Below are 15382 nucleotides of genomic sequence, written 5' to 3'. Positions count from 1 at the left end.
AGTCAATGCGAACCTGGCAAAGCCGATTCCTCCGCCAGCCTTCGTCAACATCAATACCTAGCACATATTCACACTCATGCTAACAACACTGTTGCTTACTTGGTTACAACGCAGCAGTATCGAAAATTCACCTTAGTGTCTCCGCGTTTCCGCACTATGTCAGGTGTCGAGTACGAACTGTGGTACCGATTCACGAACCGAACTGTAAACCACGCGCAGTGACGAAAATCATGCCAACGATGCGCTTAAGCATGCGCTTTGTAATATATATATATATAGGCTCTCTACCCATGTCTTGACGCCTATTCTGCAAGGCGTTATCCATAACCATGGCACATCTTTCAAGCAACGATGATGAAATGACATTCCAAGTCGCTGCACAGACTCTGCCCCCAGAACTACTCCTCATCGTGCTAAAGCAATGGCTCGGCCAGCAACGCATCGTAATCGATGGCTCCGCCCATCCTCATTACACACTATCCTACACCAATCCTGAAAACATCGATCCTTTCGCCACCATCTCCCGGACCAGCGATGCCCAATCATTCATTTTCCAAGAATACTTTCGGTCTCGCATCTGCTCCTGGCTGACCGACTTCAAAGAGTTCTCCGACCCAGCAACATTCTACATGAGCCATCTCCTGATGAGTCTGAAGATGAAAGACCGCATAGGCTGGTATTATCTACCCAACCACCCATGGGACGCCATTTGCCAGGACCCGAAACTCTCCTTGTCGACGAAGTTTCCGGTAATGACCGATCGTGGTGCGCAATACGCTCGCATGAAGCATCTCTCATCACTCCACGGACTAGAAAAAATCAAACTCGACTTCACCGCTGAACAATACTTCGCCATGTTCGACGTCGCAGTCCCACCCTTCCATTACCGCGACGGTGCAGTCGCCGGCGACAACTTATACCGCGACGAATTCTGCCACGGCGCCGGCCATTTTCTTCTGCACACCAAGGAACTTGAGATCCATTTCGGCGACGCATACAAGCACGCAAACCCCTGGTACGACGTCCAAGAAGCTGCTTGGTGCGAGACAAATCCGGCATGCAACTACGCTGAAGCAAGACTGCGCCCGCATGTCTGCGATAGTGGCTTGGTTATCGATTGGATAATGGAGTATGCTTGGTATGGAGGGTATCTTCAACATATCAAGACGATTACCCTAACTGGCGATGTACAGCCGTGGGTGAAGGAGAAGTGGTATGATATCTTCAAGCGGCATGCTATGTACCTTGAGGAGTATCCTGGGCTGTGTTATCGTATTTTCGCTGTGCATGAGCCTGACCCTATTGATTTGGAAACTATTGGTATAGACGACGAGGGCGAGGATGATCAGGATGAGGCGTGGAGACCGCAGAATCATTATCCGCCGGCTTGTAGATGCGAAGTGGGGTGTTGGCGATTACGGGGTGGGAGAGTTGAGGAAGAGCTGGAGGCTAAGTCTTGGGAGGAGTTTGAGAGGTTCTCTGATGAGGTGGTGGGGGATTGGATGAGTGGTGTTGATTTGGGATTGCTTTGAAGACTACGTTAACGCTAAGTTTTCCCATCCGTTTCTTCTCGTCCCAATGTAGGCTGCAGGCCTGTCAAGCTTCTCCATTGCATGAGATGGTATTACTCGTTCATCCAAGCACGTTACCGCATGGGTTGCATCAACGCGATCAGAATAGAATAGTCGCACTGGCTGCGGCGGTGCTTTGCGTAGATGGGTTTGCATGAGCGTGCATACAAGTTGATATTAGGATCGAAGCCCTGAGTGCGCAACTGTAGACATTACAAGCCCTGTCGGCCGTCACTCCTAGGATAGTGGTCCAGATTGATGGAAGTAACAATACAGAACGCAATTATGGAGATGTGTCAGTGACAATGATGCAAAAAGAATGAAGATGCTCAAGATTCATGCATAATCCCCATGTCGCTCTCGTGACGACCTCGCCGCTACACATCGATCTTTAGAGCATTGAGTAATCGCACTTATCGTAGTGCTGCTGCTATCGGAACATCGATGTACAGCGAGGCAGGGATAAACAGCAAGGTCCTTAATGTATTAATGTAATTCTAGTTTTATTTACTAAAGCGCTAGTCTAAAAGTAAATTTTTTTCTTTTATAACGCTACTTTTCTATATAAATAAAAAATATTATAAAGCTATAAAATTAACTTATAATACTTTTTTTTTTACTTTTACTAAAATTACTTACTATAGTAATTAATTAATATATTTACTAATACTATTTACTACTTAAGTTTTTTTACTTATTAAAAAAAAATCTTTCTAATAAGTATAAGCTATAGCTATACTAAAAATAGCTTTTAAAGTAGTACTTTTAACTTTATAAGCTTATTAGTATAAAACTTAAAAAAGCTAAAAACTAAAAAAAATATTAGTAACTTTATACTATTACTTAAGTAAATTATATACTATTATTAAGCTACTTAAATATAAACTAAGCTACTTTTACTTTAAGCTTATAAAGTATTTACTAGCTTTTTTATATATATATAGTTACTACTAATAGCTTTTTAGTAAATAAAGCTTTATAGTAAATTATATTAAGTTTAAAATTTAAAGTAAAAATTAAAAAAGTAAAATAAGTTACTTAGTTATTAGTAAAAATAAAAAAATAGTAGTTAAAAAATTTTTAGAAGTATAAAGTATTTATAATTATAATAAAGAAATAAAAATAGTAGTAGTAAATATACTTTTATAAATATATTATTTAAGCTTTAACTTTAGTTTTATATAAGCTATCTTTACTTTATAAGCTATTATAATAACTTATTATAAATTTATTATAGAGTTATTTTTAGCTACTATAAGTATATATAAAAATAACTACTTTAGATAAATAGCTTAGTAAACTACTATTACTAAATATCTTCTTTTTAATATATATAACTAAAGTACTTTTATAAAAAGACCTCTTAGGCTTAAGCGCAAAAGACAGAGAAGATAAACAGCGAGGTGAAGCGACTGCAGAACAACCAATATATCCTCGGCCCCCAAACTACCCGCGACCATGACGTCACCACCCAACCACCTTCGCACCTCGCCGCAACAACACAGAACCACAACACGAACCAGGACTCAAACTCAATCGACCCCAAATCTCAACTCCATCGTGCCGACTTCCCCTCTCCGTGCATTCCAATTACTTCGCATCACCGATCTTCCCGTCGTGGGTCTGGAGTCTGTCGATCTGGCGCACCTAGCCGCCGATCAGCAGGAGACGATCAGCCACGGCGTCCAGGTCCGTGGTGATGTACACGATCTGACCAGTTGAGGTAGTGATTGACTACGGGTGACTACGTGAATGCGTGGGGACTATATGTCGGCTATGACTAGCTATGCAGGAACTACGCGGGACTATGCGAGCTACGTGACGCTATGGGAAGGCTCCGAGGCACGATTCAGAGCTTTAAGAGGAGGATGAGGGGTCAGCGGGATTGGGGTCGTGTTCATTGGATGGATGGGGGGATGATGGGGAGGCACGGTAGTACCTGAGTAGTGGATGTGGGAAAGCTTAAGGGCGGGATGGGCGTCTGTCGTGGAACGTTTTTGTGTTTACTATCGCTTTTATTGACTGTTACTTCACCAACCTTCATTTGACAGATCACAAGTTAACATCCATACGTTCTTGGATTACGAAAGATGCGTTCCACACTCATCACCACAGTGCTCGTCGGAGCAAGCGTAATATCAGGAAAAGGCCTCCTGGACCTCCCAACCGACATAGCGAACCTCCTCACTTCGCTCGCCCCAGCACCCGCAAGCGACCCTCGATGGACAAACTGGCATCCCGCTACCAGCGGTGACGTACGCTCCCCCTGCCCCGGCCTCAACGCCCTAGCAAACCACGACTTCATCCACCGCAACGGGCGCAACATGACCATCCCCCACCTAATCGCCGGCCTCGCCGCCGGCCTAAACATGGGCGCAGACTTCACCACCGCCATAGGAGCCGCGGGTCTACTCTCCTCTCCAAACCCGCTAGGCGGCTCTTTCGATCTCGACGATCTGTCTATGCATAACTTCCCCATCGAGCACGACGCCAGCATGTCGCGCCAAGACGCCTACTTCGCTAACCCGCAGCCCTTCCATAATCCCACGTGGCAGCAATATATCTCCTTCTTCAATGGGAAAGAGCGTACGGATATCCCGACGGCGAGTAAGGCGAAGTATGCAAGGACATTGGATAGTCAGAAGAGCAATCCGGAGTTTGTGTATGGGGCTAGGGAGGCGGTGTTGAGTTATGGGGAGAATGCTTTGTATCTTTCTACTATGGGCGATCCGGTTACGGGTAAGGCCAAGCTTGAGTATGTGAGGAGTTTGTTTGAGATGGAGAAGTTGCCGTTTGAGCTGGGGTGGAGGCCCAGTGTGCTGCCGACGACGTTGCCCAGTTTGGGGTTGATGATTGTGCAGTTGCAGTCTAGTTCACCGGAGCCGTTACTGGAGGGGGTCAAGATTGTGGCGTAAGTGTTCTTTCTGACTGTCTGGTTGTGTGGGAGATATGTGCTAACGGTTGGTGATAGGGATTCGTACAAGGATGTGTTCTTTGCTATTGTAGGTGGGTCGAATATTTTGGGTAACCTTACCGGAGGTATTAGTGAGGCGTTGGGATTGTAGAATATGCTCGTCGGTGTTAGGGTGTAGGCTATGAATTGAACCTTATCCATTCAGCGTGCGAAGCCCATCGATGTCATCTCATCCGCATAAGTGTTAAAATGCGGGCGTTGATGTGCCTCATGTGCTGGCCATCGTACTGGCAACTGTCTGTAGTAGCCAAATCCTGGCTGCCATGGAATATACTGCTGCTGGTACTGAGCATGATACTCAGGCGCATACATATGCCCACTACCCTGGTATTGCTCAATCCATGGTGGTGGTTGAGGATGACATTGCTGATACGGAGGTAATTGTTGACCCTGCCGCCGCTGTGTATACTCCTCGGGATACCAATGAACGAAGCTCGGCCGCGCGTAGTTCTGATGTCGTCCCCACAATGCGTATAGACGTTGCTGCCACCGGTTCTGGAACGTCTCGTAGTTGTCACGCTGCCTCGGCATCCTCTCCGGCGAATCGTGGGCAGCTTCGTAGGTATCACAGGAGATTGGATCGTAGCTATCAGCCTGTTCGATCATTTCCTCCAAGTCGGCGGCGATCCGCTGTTCGCGGCGCGGCCTTGGTGCGTGGGTGAATGTCTTGTAATCACCGTGCCCATCTTCAGCAAGTTCAGACGAAACCTGCGACGGCAGCGTTGACTGATTCCCACTGGATGCCTCAGAGCTTGATCCAGAGTTACCAAAATGTAGCAAGAAAAGGTCGGGATGTTGCGCCCAGTATCGTTTAGTCTTGTCGGTAGTTTCGTCGAAATCTTGCCGTGTTTGATCAGACATCTTGCTGAAATACATTTCAGCCATCCATGCTGGCGAGGCGTGAATATGTTGTAAGAAGGCTTCGTGCTTACGGGCTGCCTGGAATTCTGGGCAGTCTTGGTGGTCTGGCTTCTCTGGGTGAATTTGCTCCACGACAACATTGTTATGCTCTTGCATGACAGGCTTGTTGGTTGGAGCGGACTGGTTGCTCTTGGAAGCTGCAAGTTGAGAGGACATGATGCTGGCTATTGCGTGTTCTGCTTTCGAAAGTGTGGACGCGTGATGTTGGTATGCGCGTGGTTGAGAAAGTGTCTGGTTTGGTGGGTGCACTTGGGTGAAGATAGTCTGAAAGTTTTGGAGTGAAAGTGAACAAACTACCACTTTCACTGTGAAATGCGATAGTTATTATATACATATCTCAATGTGAAGACGAAAGCTGCACTAACGCAACTATGGTTGACCTGCGATACATTAGCCAATGCAGGACAGTCACTAATACTGCCACAGTAAGCAAGTCTGGCATTGTGAGGATGCCTTGTAAGCTACCCTTGGGACAGAGTTGAGAACCAAGGTAGCCGAAAAGAGTGGGCCACCAACTGGAGCGCAAGCTTACAAAGGGCACGTGACGAGCAGTGTAATCGCGTGGTACAGTCACGAAGAGGCCATAGAAATTAAGTAGAAGGTTGTGTTCAATTATGCGAGGTTCCAGACTTTTCGAATTCCAGAGCAGTCGAGATCAAACGCCGAAAGAAAGGAAACAGATGGGTATCAAGGCTGTAGAGGAAACGCCGCACGCTATGCGTGATAGAAAACAAGACCGCAACGAAAATAAAACAAGATTAGTACAGCAATATAATGAAAATGAAGCGAGGTCCGCAAGCCTGCTTCCGGTCATACCATGACCAAGTTTGAGGAGCGACCTCGTCTCCGAGAGGACAAGAGCCCCAAAAGCCTGGAAGGCTGCCGGAGCGACCGATATGGGATGATATCCATCTGGAAATCTCCCTTCACTCGCCAAAATGTTCACGCTCACGACGTTTCGCCTCGTAGTCCGCGTTGAACTGGTCCAGTAGGCCCGGAGCTTCGTCGCATGTCGCAAAACAAAAGGGCGTGCTGTAGCCTGGCTGGTCTGCATCCAGCGCACCACGCGGAATGCCGTACGCCATGTGGAGATTCGTGATCCGGCGCTTATTGAAATGCTTCACCGAAGCCATCACGATACGCTTCTTTTGGTAGTCGTACCGAGCAGTATTGCTCTCCAACGAGGTGTCGGAGTTGCGACGGTTGGCGGCCTTCTCGTCTTCGCTCTCATATGAGCTTGCATCCGAGCTTGACTCTGACGGCGAGGCAGCACTGATCATGTTGGTGAAGTGTCCTTCGGAGACCACTTGATCTGACTGGAAGCCATATCCGAGCAAGATCTCACCATCGTGACCACGGGGGAAGATGAGAGTGCAACCTTTGAGCTCCCATTCTATATCGCTCGCTTTCTGGAGCTCGCCCTCTACTTCAGTCATGTCGTCTGCCTCGCCGATGGGCTCCAAGGACTCACAGCACGTCTCCTCAGCTTCCGAGAGCTTGACGTAATGGATGACCGGGGTCTCGATGGACGAGGCCCACCCAAGGACGATGTTCCGCTTTCGCTCTGGAAATATATTCTTCAGCGCGACAGGGTCATTGAAGTGATGCTCCCCTTCGTCATCACTGTATTCGCTGATGATGTCGCAGATGCAGGTATCATCCACATCGGCAACATGCTTGCTGTTTTGCAAGATGGCGCGCATCTTGGCCTGTAGAAGAAGGATGACGCTGCGGTCGTCAGATTCCAAGATTCGGGGGATATTCAATTCCTTCAGAGAGATCTTGCGCAAGGCCTTGTGTTCTTCCTCGGTCTTCGCGACGTCAGGAATTAGATCTTCGATCTTGACCTGCAGCAGGCGACCAGGTTCCAGAAGCGCAGCTGCGTTTAATTCAGCTTCCATCATCTTCTCGGCCTCTGGGGGCGCGTCGCGGCTCGCGGCATGAATAGCAGCGCGAAGCCTCTTCGCGGGTGGTGCTCCTTTATGCTTGTTGACAACAGGGAAGACTTTCCTCAGGATTATCTCATGCACAAAGATATCGCTGTCGGGGTAGTCTTCCGAAAGTTCGAGCGCGACGTTGAACCAAGGCCTCAGAAGATAGAACTCTTCGTGCCATGGCGGGACGACCGGGAATTCGGGGTTCTCGAGGAGCTTGGCCGCGAGAAGGCTGTAGTCCCTTTCCGCGACACGGCCGGCGGGGAAGTCATCCAAGAAGAGGTTGAACTTGTTATGGCGGCTCATCTGGTCAGATGTGTGAAGCTTGACAGGAGTCGAGTGTGTGGGTAGCTCCGGGACATGTAGAGCCCCCATCTCCAGTGCTAGCTCGATCTCGGACGCTACTGCACGAAGGGTCGCGGAGAGGCTATCGTGGGGTATGCGAACTAGGTTCACCAAGATGTGATCCCATGCTTCTCGATCGACCTGGGCCACAATGGTGGGGGCCACAAGGGTGGTGGATGCGAGAGGAGTCGAACGCAGAAAGCTTGTTGCGCTGAGAATATCGTCCAGTGCTGGCGCTGTCAGTGTCTTGGCCTATTAACTAGATCTGAAGATCGGCGTACCTTTCGTCTGCTCCTGCTCCAACTTGAAAGCAATTGTCGCAGCGCTCAACGCTGCCTTGCTCGGGACCGACCAGACTGAACCCAGGCGCCGAAATTTGGCGTAAGAAGACAGTCCAGGGGCACGGGTTGAGCGGGTGACTGTCTGTCGAAGATATGTCTCCACAGGGGGTAGAGCGCCAGTGCGACTACCACGCGCACCGAATGGGCCGCTGGGATGCTCGAAGATGGTGTACGCATTGCTGAAGAAGTACGGCGCGGCCGGAAGAGAAAAGCAACTCGCGCGTAATCCGAGGTGAGCCATGTCGGCGGCTTTGTCGGGTTACAGACAGTGGTGGATGTTTTGACGACTCGCGCGAGTGGTGAGACGGTAGAAGCTGTTGCTTGAATATATCAACGTTCTAAGCGCGTGATCTAGGCGTCACTGGGAACTTTCGCGGTTCTGGGTTAGCGTATCGTAGTGAAGTGTACACTTGAAAGGGGCTCGTGCTTTCTGACGTAGGTTGAAGTAGTGAATTTAAGCAGAACCTTCAAAGAGTGCACGAAAAGGGTTATGGGTCGCGTGGCCATAAAGTCACGGCTGCAAAGGGCGCCTATATTGGCGCGCAGCCTATGTCAGTCGCGGAATGAATGCGGTTTCTTGAGTAGCTATCATACACTCTTTGCTTTACCAGAATGATTGGGTTGCTGTTTGCTGTAGACACTCCAGACGTGTCGGCTTGCTGACGCTGTTTGTGAAGAGTTACTCCCCCATGGACTCCTTGGAACCAACGGTAGACGCATACAGCGCACAGGTCATGCTCGCGGTAGCCATTCCCTGAAGACGCCGTCGATCATATGGAAGCCTGACATTCCATGATTGCGACATGTTTAGCCTGAACGTGAAATCTGGCCTTCTTTCAAAGTCAGGTGTATAGGAAACATGTAATCGATCCGAATATTGGTGGTGTCTACCTCACGGTAGGCAGCAAAGTACCGGCGGAATACCAAAGTCATTTCCAATCATATCCATGCTCTTTACAAAGTTGGCTGTTCGCTTGTGATAGCATCTATGAAGACATGGTTTATGTGTCCACCAAAACTTCGGATGAGGAGCGAACGCGATTGGGCAGCTTCAGCTGTGCGAGTTCCTGAGGCATGCTTGAGCTACGAAGGGCTATGGGCTTCTCCCTTGAATATGCACTCATGATCGTAGTAGGCGGACGTTGCGCCAGGACGGCAGCTGGGTGTAGTTGAAGAGACAAGGGGAAGCCACGCTAGATTGAGGTTTGCCGATGACGTCATGGGTAAGCGTCGGCATCACCCGGCACCCTTGGCCGCTTGAGGGCAGTCGCGACTACCGAACACGTCTTTTACGCTCCTAGCACCGTACACGTGTATTTGTATCGTTGCGACCGCCATATATAGTGTCAATCACTCGGAACGTGCAGTTGCAGCGCACCTGTGGGCCTAAGTCAGACACCACGCCGCAGCAGCTTACGAAAGAACTCCAGCTGCACAAAATTACTCGCGGTCTACGATCTCTTTAGTACCAGCACGCGGAAGATATGAAGTACTCGTCGAATCCTAAATGCGCCGCTATCAAAGACTCTCGTAGGCAAGGCTGCTGTCAGACTCATATGCGTTTCGCGAACCAGATCACACAAAAGTTCACACCAAGTAACTTGCAGTTGTCGCGTATTCAAATCACACATCCGAGGCATTGGTATGATAATTTCGGACTTTCAGAAATTCCAATGGATCCCATATATCGACCGTCATACCTTCGATGCCTCGTTCGGGCGGTACGGGCACTGGCGCAGTGCGGACTACGGTCACCACACAGCACAGCAGATCTCAGAGCCTGTTAGGCATATCACAACCCATAGAAGGCCACAAAGCCAATATAACTGTCATTCGAGACCGGTCAAGGTCTCCATGCGCTCAGCACTGCTTCTTGTCGTCCGTTTGTGGTCCCGATCGGCTAGAACGTGACACAGGAAATTGAGCCGACCAATTGACATCGCGATGTGGCGCGCGAGGTTCTCAGCTCGCTTCAGCTGGCAGGACGAGAACTGCTAGAGAAGCACATATGCATGTCAGATCAGCAGACACATCGCAGATAGCGGCCCTACGGGTGCTTGATAAAGAACAACATCGCGCTGCAATGTCGCGCAGTTTCGGGTTTTCGCATGAGACATTTCTTCTGAAAATTACGACCGTACCATCTGCCAGCGGATAGAACCGTCTAAGCTTCAAATCGAGGAGAAGGACACATTCCATGATGACAAGCGGTGCCCATACCGGAGATTCTCTTCCGACTAACTTACATTCTTCGGCAACTCCCAAGACTGCCACCGGGTTTGGATCATACGAAGAGCACTAGTGGAAACTGAAGGGATCGACGGTCTCGTCCGATGACCGTTCCCAACGTTGATGAGTTGTGGCTAGCGAGTTTCGATGATGACGGTCGTTGTGTCGAATGGGCTTATCATGACCTAGACAATGGGGATAGGGTCGACGTTCCAAGAAATTTACCCGCTCTAGATGGAACCGGTGTCAGACCTCGCATAGCAGTTCTTTCTTTCGATGACTTCCGAACGGTACTACAAAATCAAGATGAGAATGTGTCCTACAGAGTAGTTGTGGTAACTCCTGGGTATCACGGCATTTCCTCTCACACGCAACGCATGCTTGGCATAGGGTTAGATCTGGGTCCTGAGTTATTCGAATATGCTCAGGTGTGTGTTGAAGATCCGAACATTGATAGCCACGGTGTCTTGCCACGATTTTGGCACAAGACTCCTCCGGCCTTACGTGTGGGACGGAATGCTTTGTGCATCCTTGAGGCCGGGCTAGAGGAAGCGACCAAAACTGGTATACGCAACCGCCCATTTCCAAGCGATCATATTAGCTAACTAGTACTGCAGCAATCCTGTTTCTGGGGAGCAGTTGCCTGTTTGGGGGCCCAGGGCCTAGAGTCTCTACCAGCTCTGTAATGTACCCATCCAAAAGACCATCACAAATTCTGGAAGGATTATGCGATACCACTGATCAGCCTGACGGCGACCACCATCAGAGCACATGGCTCATTCAACGCTTCATCACATCAGGAATCGGCTGCGATAACTATTTCGGCAAAGACAACTTTCTCTACGTTTGCTTAGCGGCGCTACTTGAGCTGCAATTGTCTACAGCGCCTTTGAATGTGCCTCATATCGGAATGCGTGGCTTGCAGTCCCGGGTGATACTAGAATATTGCGGGGAATACCGAGGTGGTACCGTAGGACCTCTGGCCGTTTCTGCTGACCCAAGCATTATATGGGCTCGATTAAGGAAAGATGTTGATGATCAACGAAATACCCTGCGCTGGATAACACGCTTCTTCCGGGAACATTTCGAGCACAAAGACAAGAATCTTCAAGAAGCGTTCGATGACATCATGGAACGCTTCACCTTTCGAGTACAGGATCTCGAACAGTCTGAGTCACAGCTCAGAGATCATCTAGCGGCGGAAGGCACAAGGAAGAGTATTTACATGGCTGAAATGAGCATCCGGGAGAGCAAAAGAGTCATGCTACGTACGATGAACCCCTACGCTGTCTAGGGACCAAACTAATACAATCCAAGTGACGGCTCTGGCATTTGTATTCTTGCCGGTCTCCCTCGCATCCTCGATCTACGGAATGGTACGAGTGGTCTGCTTCCTGCTCACGTTTCTTCGCTAATAGATATCGTAGAACGTGCAGCAAATAAATGATAGCGGCCATTCCATCACCGCTTTCGTGATCACAGCATGTGCAATGTGTGCATCCTCTGTAGCGCTGTGGGGCGTTTCCGCTGCTTTTCAATCTTACAGAGCTCGACTGATATCCGAAGAAGAGGCTGAGCAGCTGGCCGGGAACACGAAGTACCCGGTGTACAAAGAAGTGATCATACACGGGCCGCTTGGAAAGGAACAACGATTATGGACCAAAATCAAGTTGCGATGTTACGCCTATATTCGGCTGGGTTTGAACAGGATCGGCACTTTATGTTGATACCAATGCTATCACCCCACGCATGTCTTTCGCCTGTACTTTTCCTTGGGAATATAAGCGATACAACTGACATTTTCATCGACCTGTTGAAGTCGTAGCAACATGATTAGCAGGAAAGAAATTACTCATGCGTACCCAAGCAAACTAGAACATAACGTCGATGGATGTTTCCTCAGTATGCTTGACGAACCCCCACAACTATTATTGACGTTCGCATTCGAGCAGTAGCCAGTGATTCAAACATTGGGACAACCATCATTTGGAATAGTCAGTGAGAGGACTTGCTCCATATCTCGTTTATTTCAATCTCAACGTGCACAACCATATACCTTGCTGGAAGACTCTTCACGTTCGGGTACGGAAGCCAGAAACTGTCCAGGCATCGAAACAAAGCAACCAAAGGATGCATCGCCGCGCAAAGCAATGCAGAGCACGCTACAGCAATATTAGTGATGAGCCGACGAAGACCTTGAAGACCTCATCCAAGACCGAAGTCAGAAGTCTGCCTACCAACACTCCAAGAACTCTTCTTACAGCTCCGCCACGGAAAAAGATCAACATGTCAGTCAGCCACGAAGGCGGAGTTCGAGCCATGTACCTCCGTGGTGTATCCTCGTAGAGAGGATATGGCGCGCCAAGTATCCCTTGCCACGCTGTACATTGTCAACTGTAAGACTCGGGCTTACTTCGTAGAAGCGGTGAGGCTGTTCACATTGAGCGACGAACACAGCGGGCAGTGTTGTTATCAGTGAATCTCGTCCGCGCACTTGGCAGTCCGCGACGTACCGAAGTGAAGCGCTCAAAACGAACTTTTTGATTAGACGGTCGGCGGTGGGCCAATTGAATGATCTGCAAGCGGTTGTTTTGACGTGCATGGGCCACTCCAGACTCAGATTGGACTTGGCGGGCAAGCGCGACGGGGTGATGACATCATCAGCTCTGGCTGAAGCGCGCACCGAGGCACACATGTTCAAAACTCATGAGGCTGGTGATAATGCAGTATGAGTACCGCGATTCGAGTCTCTGCAGCTTCTGAGACAGCGTGGCGATTAGTGAGGGAAATATGTGACGATATGCTCCACTTCCCCTGGGCAACCTGGCAGCTCCCGAGCTAAACCATGCGCTGGTACCCGCTTGGCGTCTACACAGCCTACCTCACCAACCACCTCGTCATCTCAACCGGCCAGGAAAACAGCAAGCCAGCACTGCCCTCCTCCCCCTCTCGATAACTAACCACTTTCGCCGGGTCCTCGCTGCGAAGACACAACCTCAAAGCATTTGCCAATTCTCCTAGCCTGTCTTCCGCCAATCGCAGGGCGTGCATCCGGCAGCTACCTACCAGACCAGCGAGCTTGGCTTCGACAAGTCATATACTGCTAGCTTTCCCGCGCCGTGCGCATCTGACTCTTCTCCCGAACAGCAATGAGTGAGTAACAATGGCCCTTTTGATTCATTTTCCCGCACGCGGCAGTTAGCCGGCCTTGTCATAGTCGCTTCGCGCAGCCTTGGTATTTGGATCGACCCTACAACACCATCGTTGTTCGGCTTTCCTAACCAAACCTCCATCGCCGCCGACCGACCGACCGGGGCGCAGCACAGCACCATCATCAACTTTCATCGCGCACTCGGCCCACGAATTATATATCGCTAACCTGTGCCCTTGGCAGAAAACATAAAGCAGTCTTTCCACCGTCACGGTCGAGCACAGAGTTATCACCGTCACCAGCAGCAAGCCATGCCCCAGCCCGCCAACGGCCGGCTCCACGATGAGCACACCCCGCTCATCGGGCGCACCCAGAATTATGAAGACGAGTCGCGCGTCAAGACTATGCCCAAGCATGTATTGCATTTGATCTACGCGACACTCGCCAGCAACTACGTCAACGTCTTCCTCGTCTTCGTGCCGCTCGGCATCATCGCCGGCGCATTGCACTGGAACCCTACCGTCGTCTTCGTCCTCAACTTCATCGCTATTATCCCTCTTGCTGCCCTCCTGAGTTTCGCGACTGAGGAGCTATCCGCTAAGCTTGGCCAAACTCTTGGTGGTTTGATGAATGCGACATTTGGAAATGCCGTCGAACTCATTGTAAGCTTCCGCGCGCATCCATTGCGCTGCAACATTGGCTAACCGCAACAGGTCTCTATCGTTGCGCTCAAGCAGGGCGAAATCCGAATTGTCCAAGCCAGCATGCTGGGCAGTATTCTGTCCAACATCCTTCTTGTGAGTCAAGTTATTCCATTACTCATACTTCAGCGCTGACTGTGACCAGGTGCTCGGATGCTGCTTCCTCGCCGCGGGCCTGACTCAACACGAGAGCCGATTCAACGAGACCGTCGCATCTACCATGTCATCGCTCATGGCCGTCGCATCCGCCTCGCTCATCATCCCCGCCACCCTCTACGCTGTCATGCACGGTGACAACAAGAAGGACAACCTCGAGACTGACAAGAACATCCTGGTCCTCTCCCACGGCACTGCCATTATCCTGCTCATTCTCTACATCCTATACCTCTACTTCCAGCTCTACTCTCACCACAGCCTCTTCGCTGATGTCGAGAACCAAGAGGGTGGCGGTGAGGAGGAGGAGGCTCAGATCTTGTCTCCCGTCGCTGCCGGTGTTGCGCTCGTGATCGTTACCGTCCTTGTCGCTGTATGCGCCGAGTTCCTCGTTGATAGTATCGACTCGATTGTTGAATCCGCCCACATCAGCAAAACATTCGTTGGTTTGGTCTTGATCCCGATTGTCGGAAACGCCGCCGAGCACGTCACCGCCGTCATCGTTGCATACAAGGGCAAGATGGACCTCGCTATCAACGTCGCCATTGGATCTTCCATGCAGATCGCTCTCTTCGTCACTCCCTTCCTTGTCATCCTCGGCTGGATCATGGGTCAGCCCATGACGCTCCACTTCCAGGGCTTCGAGACCATGATTTTCTTCATCTCGGTCTTGATCGTCAATTACCTCATCCAGGACGGAAAGAGCAACTACCTCGAGGGCGCCATGTGCATTGGCATCTACGCCATAATCGCGCTTGCGTTCTACATCTACCCCGACAACGCAGCTGGCGACATCACCGTCGATGTTGTCAAGCGCTTCTTCGCCTCCACCTAGAGCGTGCAAGCGTGCTAGCTGCAATGGATTCGCGTTCGCTGAGCGGCGCGATGAATCCCATTTCCTTTGTACAATCTATGTTCTGCTCTAATATATCTTGGCACAAGACTACAGAACGGAAGGGCCTCTTTGATTTCCTATTTGCTACTGCATTTCCTTAGTTCCTAGTCTGCTTGTACGAGTATCTGTGGGGCGGTGCAGCTGTTCTTGGCGTTATATCTACTTGT

General features: G+C 49.9%; 3 protein-coding genes across 3 annotated transcripts; 2 read left to right on the top strand and 1 right to left on the bottom strand.

Moving 5' to 3' along the window:
• Positions 1-329: 329 nt before the first annotated feature.
• J4E93_010074 (uncharacterized protein) lies at positions 330-1532 on the top strand (the record flags this gene model as incomplete). Its single annotated transcript, XM_049347960.1, has 1 exon — positions 330-1532. One exon carries the CDS (start codon positions 330-332, stop codon positions 1530-1532), a length of 1203 nt encoding a protein of 400 aa, XP_049194937.1.
• A 4860-nt stretch (positions 1533-6392) lies between these two features.
• J4E93_010073 (uncharacterized protein) lies at positions 6393-8327 on the bottom strand (the record flags this gene model as incomplete). Its single annotated transcript, XM_049347959.1, has 2 exons — positions 6393-7975; positions 8027-8327. The coding sequence occupies 2 exons, from the start codon at positions 8325-8327 to the stop codon at positions 6393-6395; spliced, it is 1884 nt and encodes a 627-aa protein (XP_049194936.1).
• A 5450-nt stretch (positions 8328-13777) lies between these two features.
• J4E93_010072 (uncharacterized protein) lies at positions 13778-15155 on the top strand (the record flags this gene model as incomplete). Its single annotated transcript, XM_049347958.1, has 3 exons — positions 13778-14128; positions 14180-14263; positions 14313-15155. 3 exons carry the CDS (start codon positions 13778-13780, stop codon positions 15153-15155), a joined length of 1278 nt encoding a protein of 425 aa, XP_049194935.1.
• Between the last annotated feature and the right edge of the window lie 227 nt (positions 15156-15382).

The sequence above is a fragment of the Alternaria ventricosa genome, assembly GCF_023758065.1.
Source record: "Alternaria ventricosa strain BMP 2768 chromosome Unknown scaffold_26, whole genome shotgun sequence".
Taxonomy (NCBI): Eukaryota; Fungi; Ascomycota; class Dothideomycetes; order Pleosporales; family Pleosporaceae; genus Alternaria; species Alternaria ventricosa.
The sequence above is the reverse complement of the archived record's forward strand: the minus strand, read 5'-3'. Positions and strand labels throughout refer to the sequence as shown.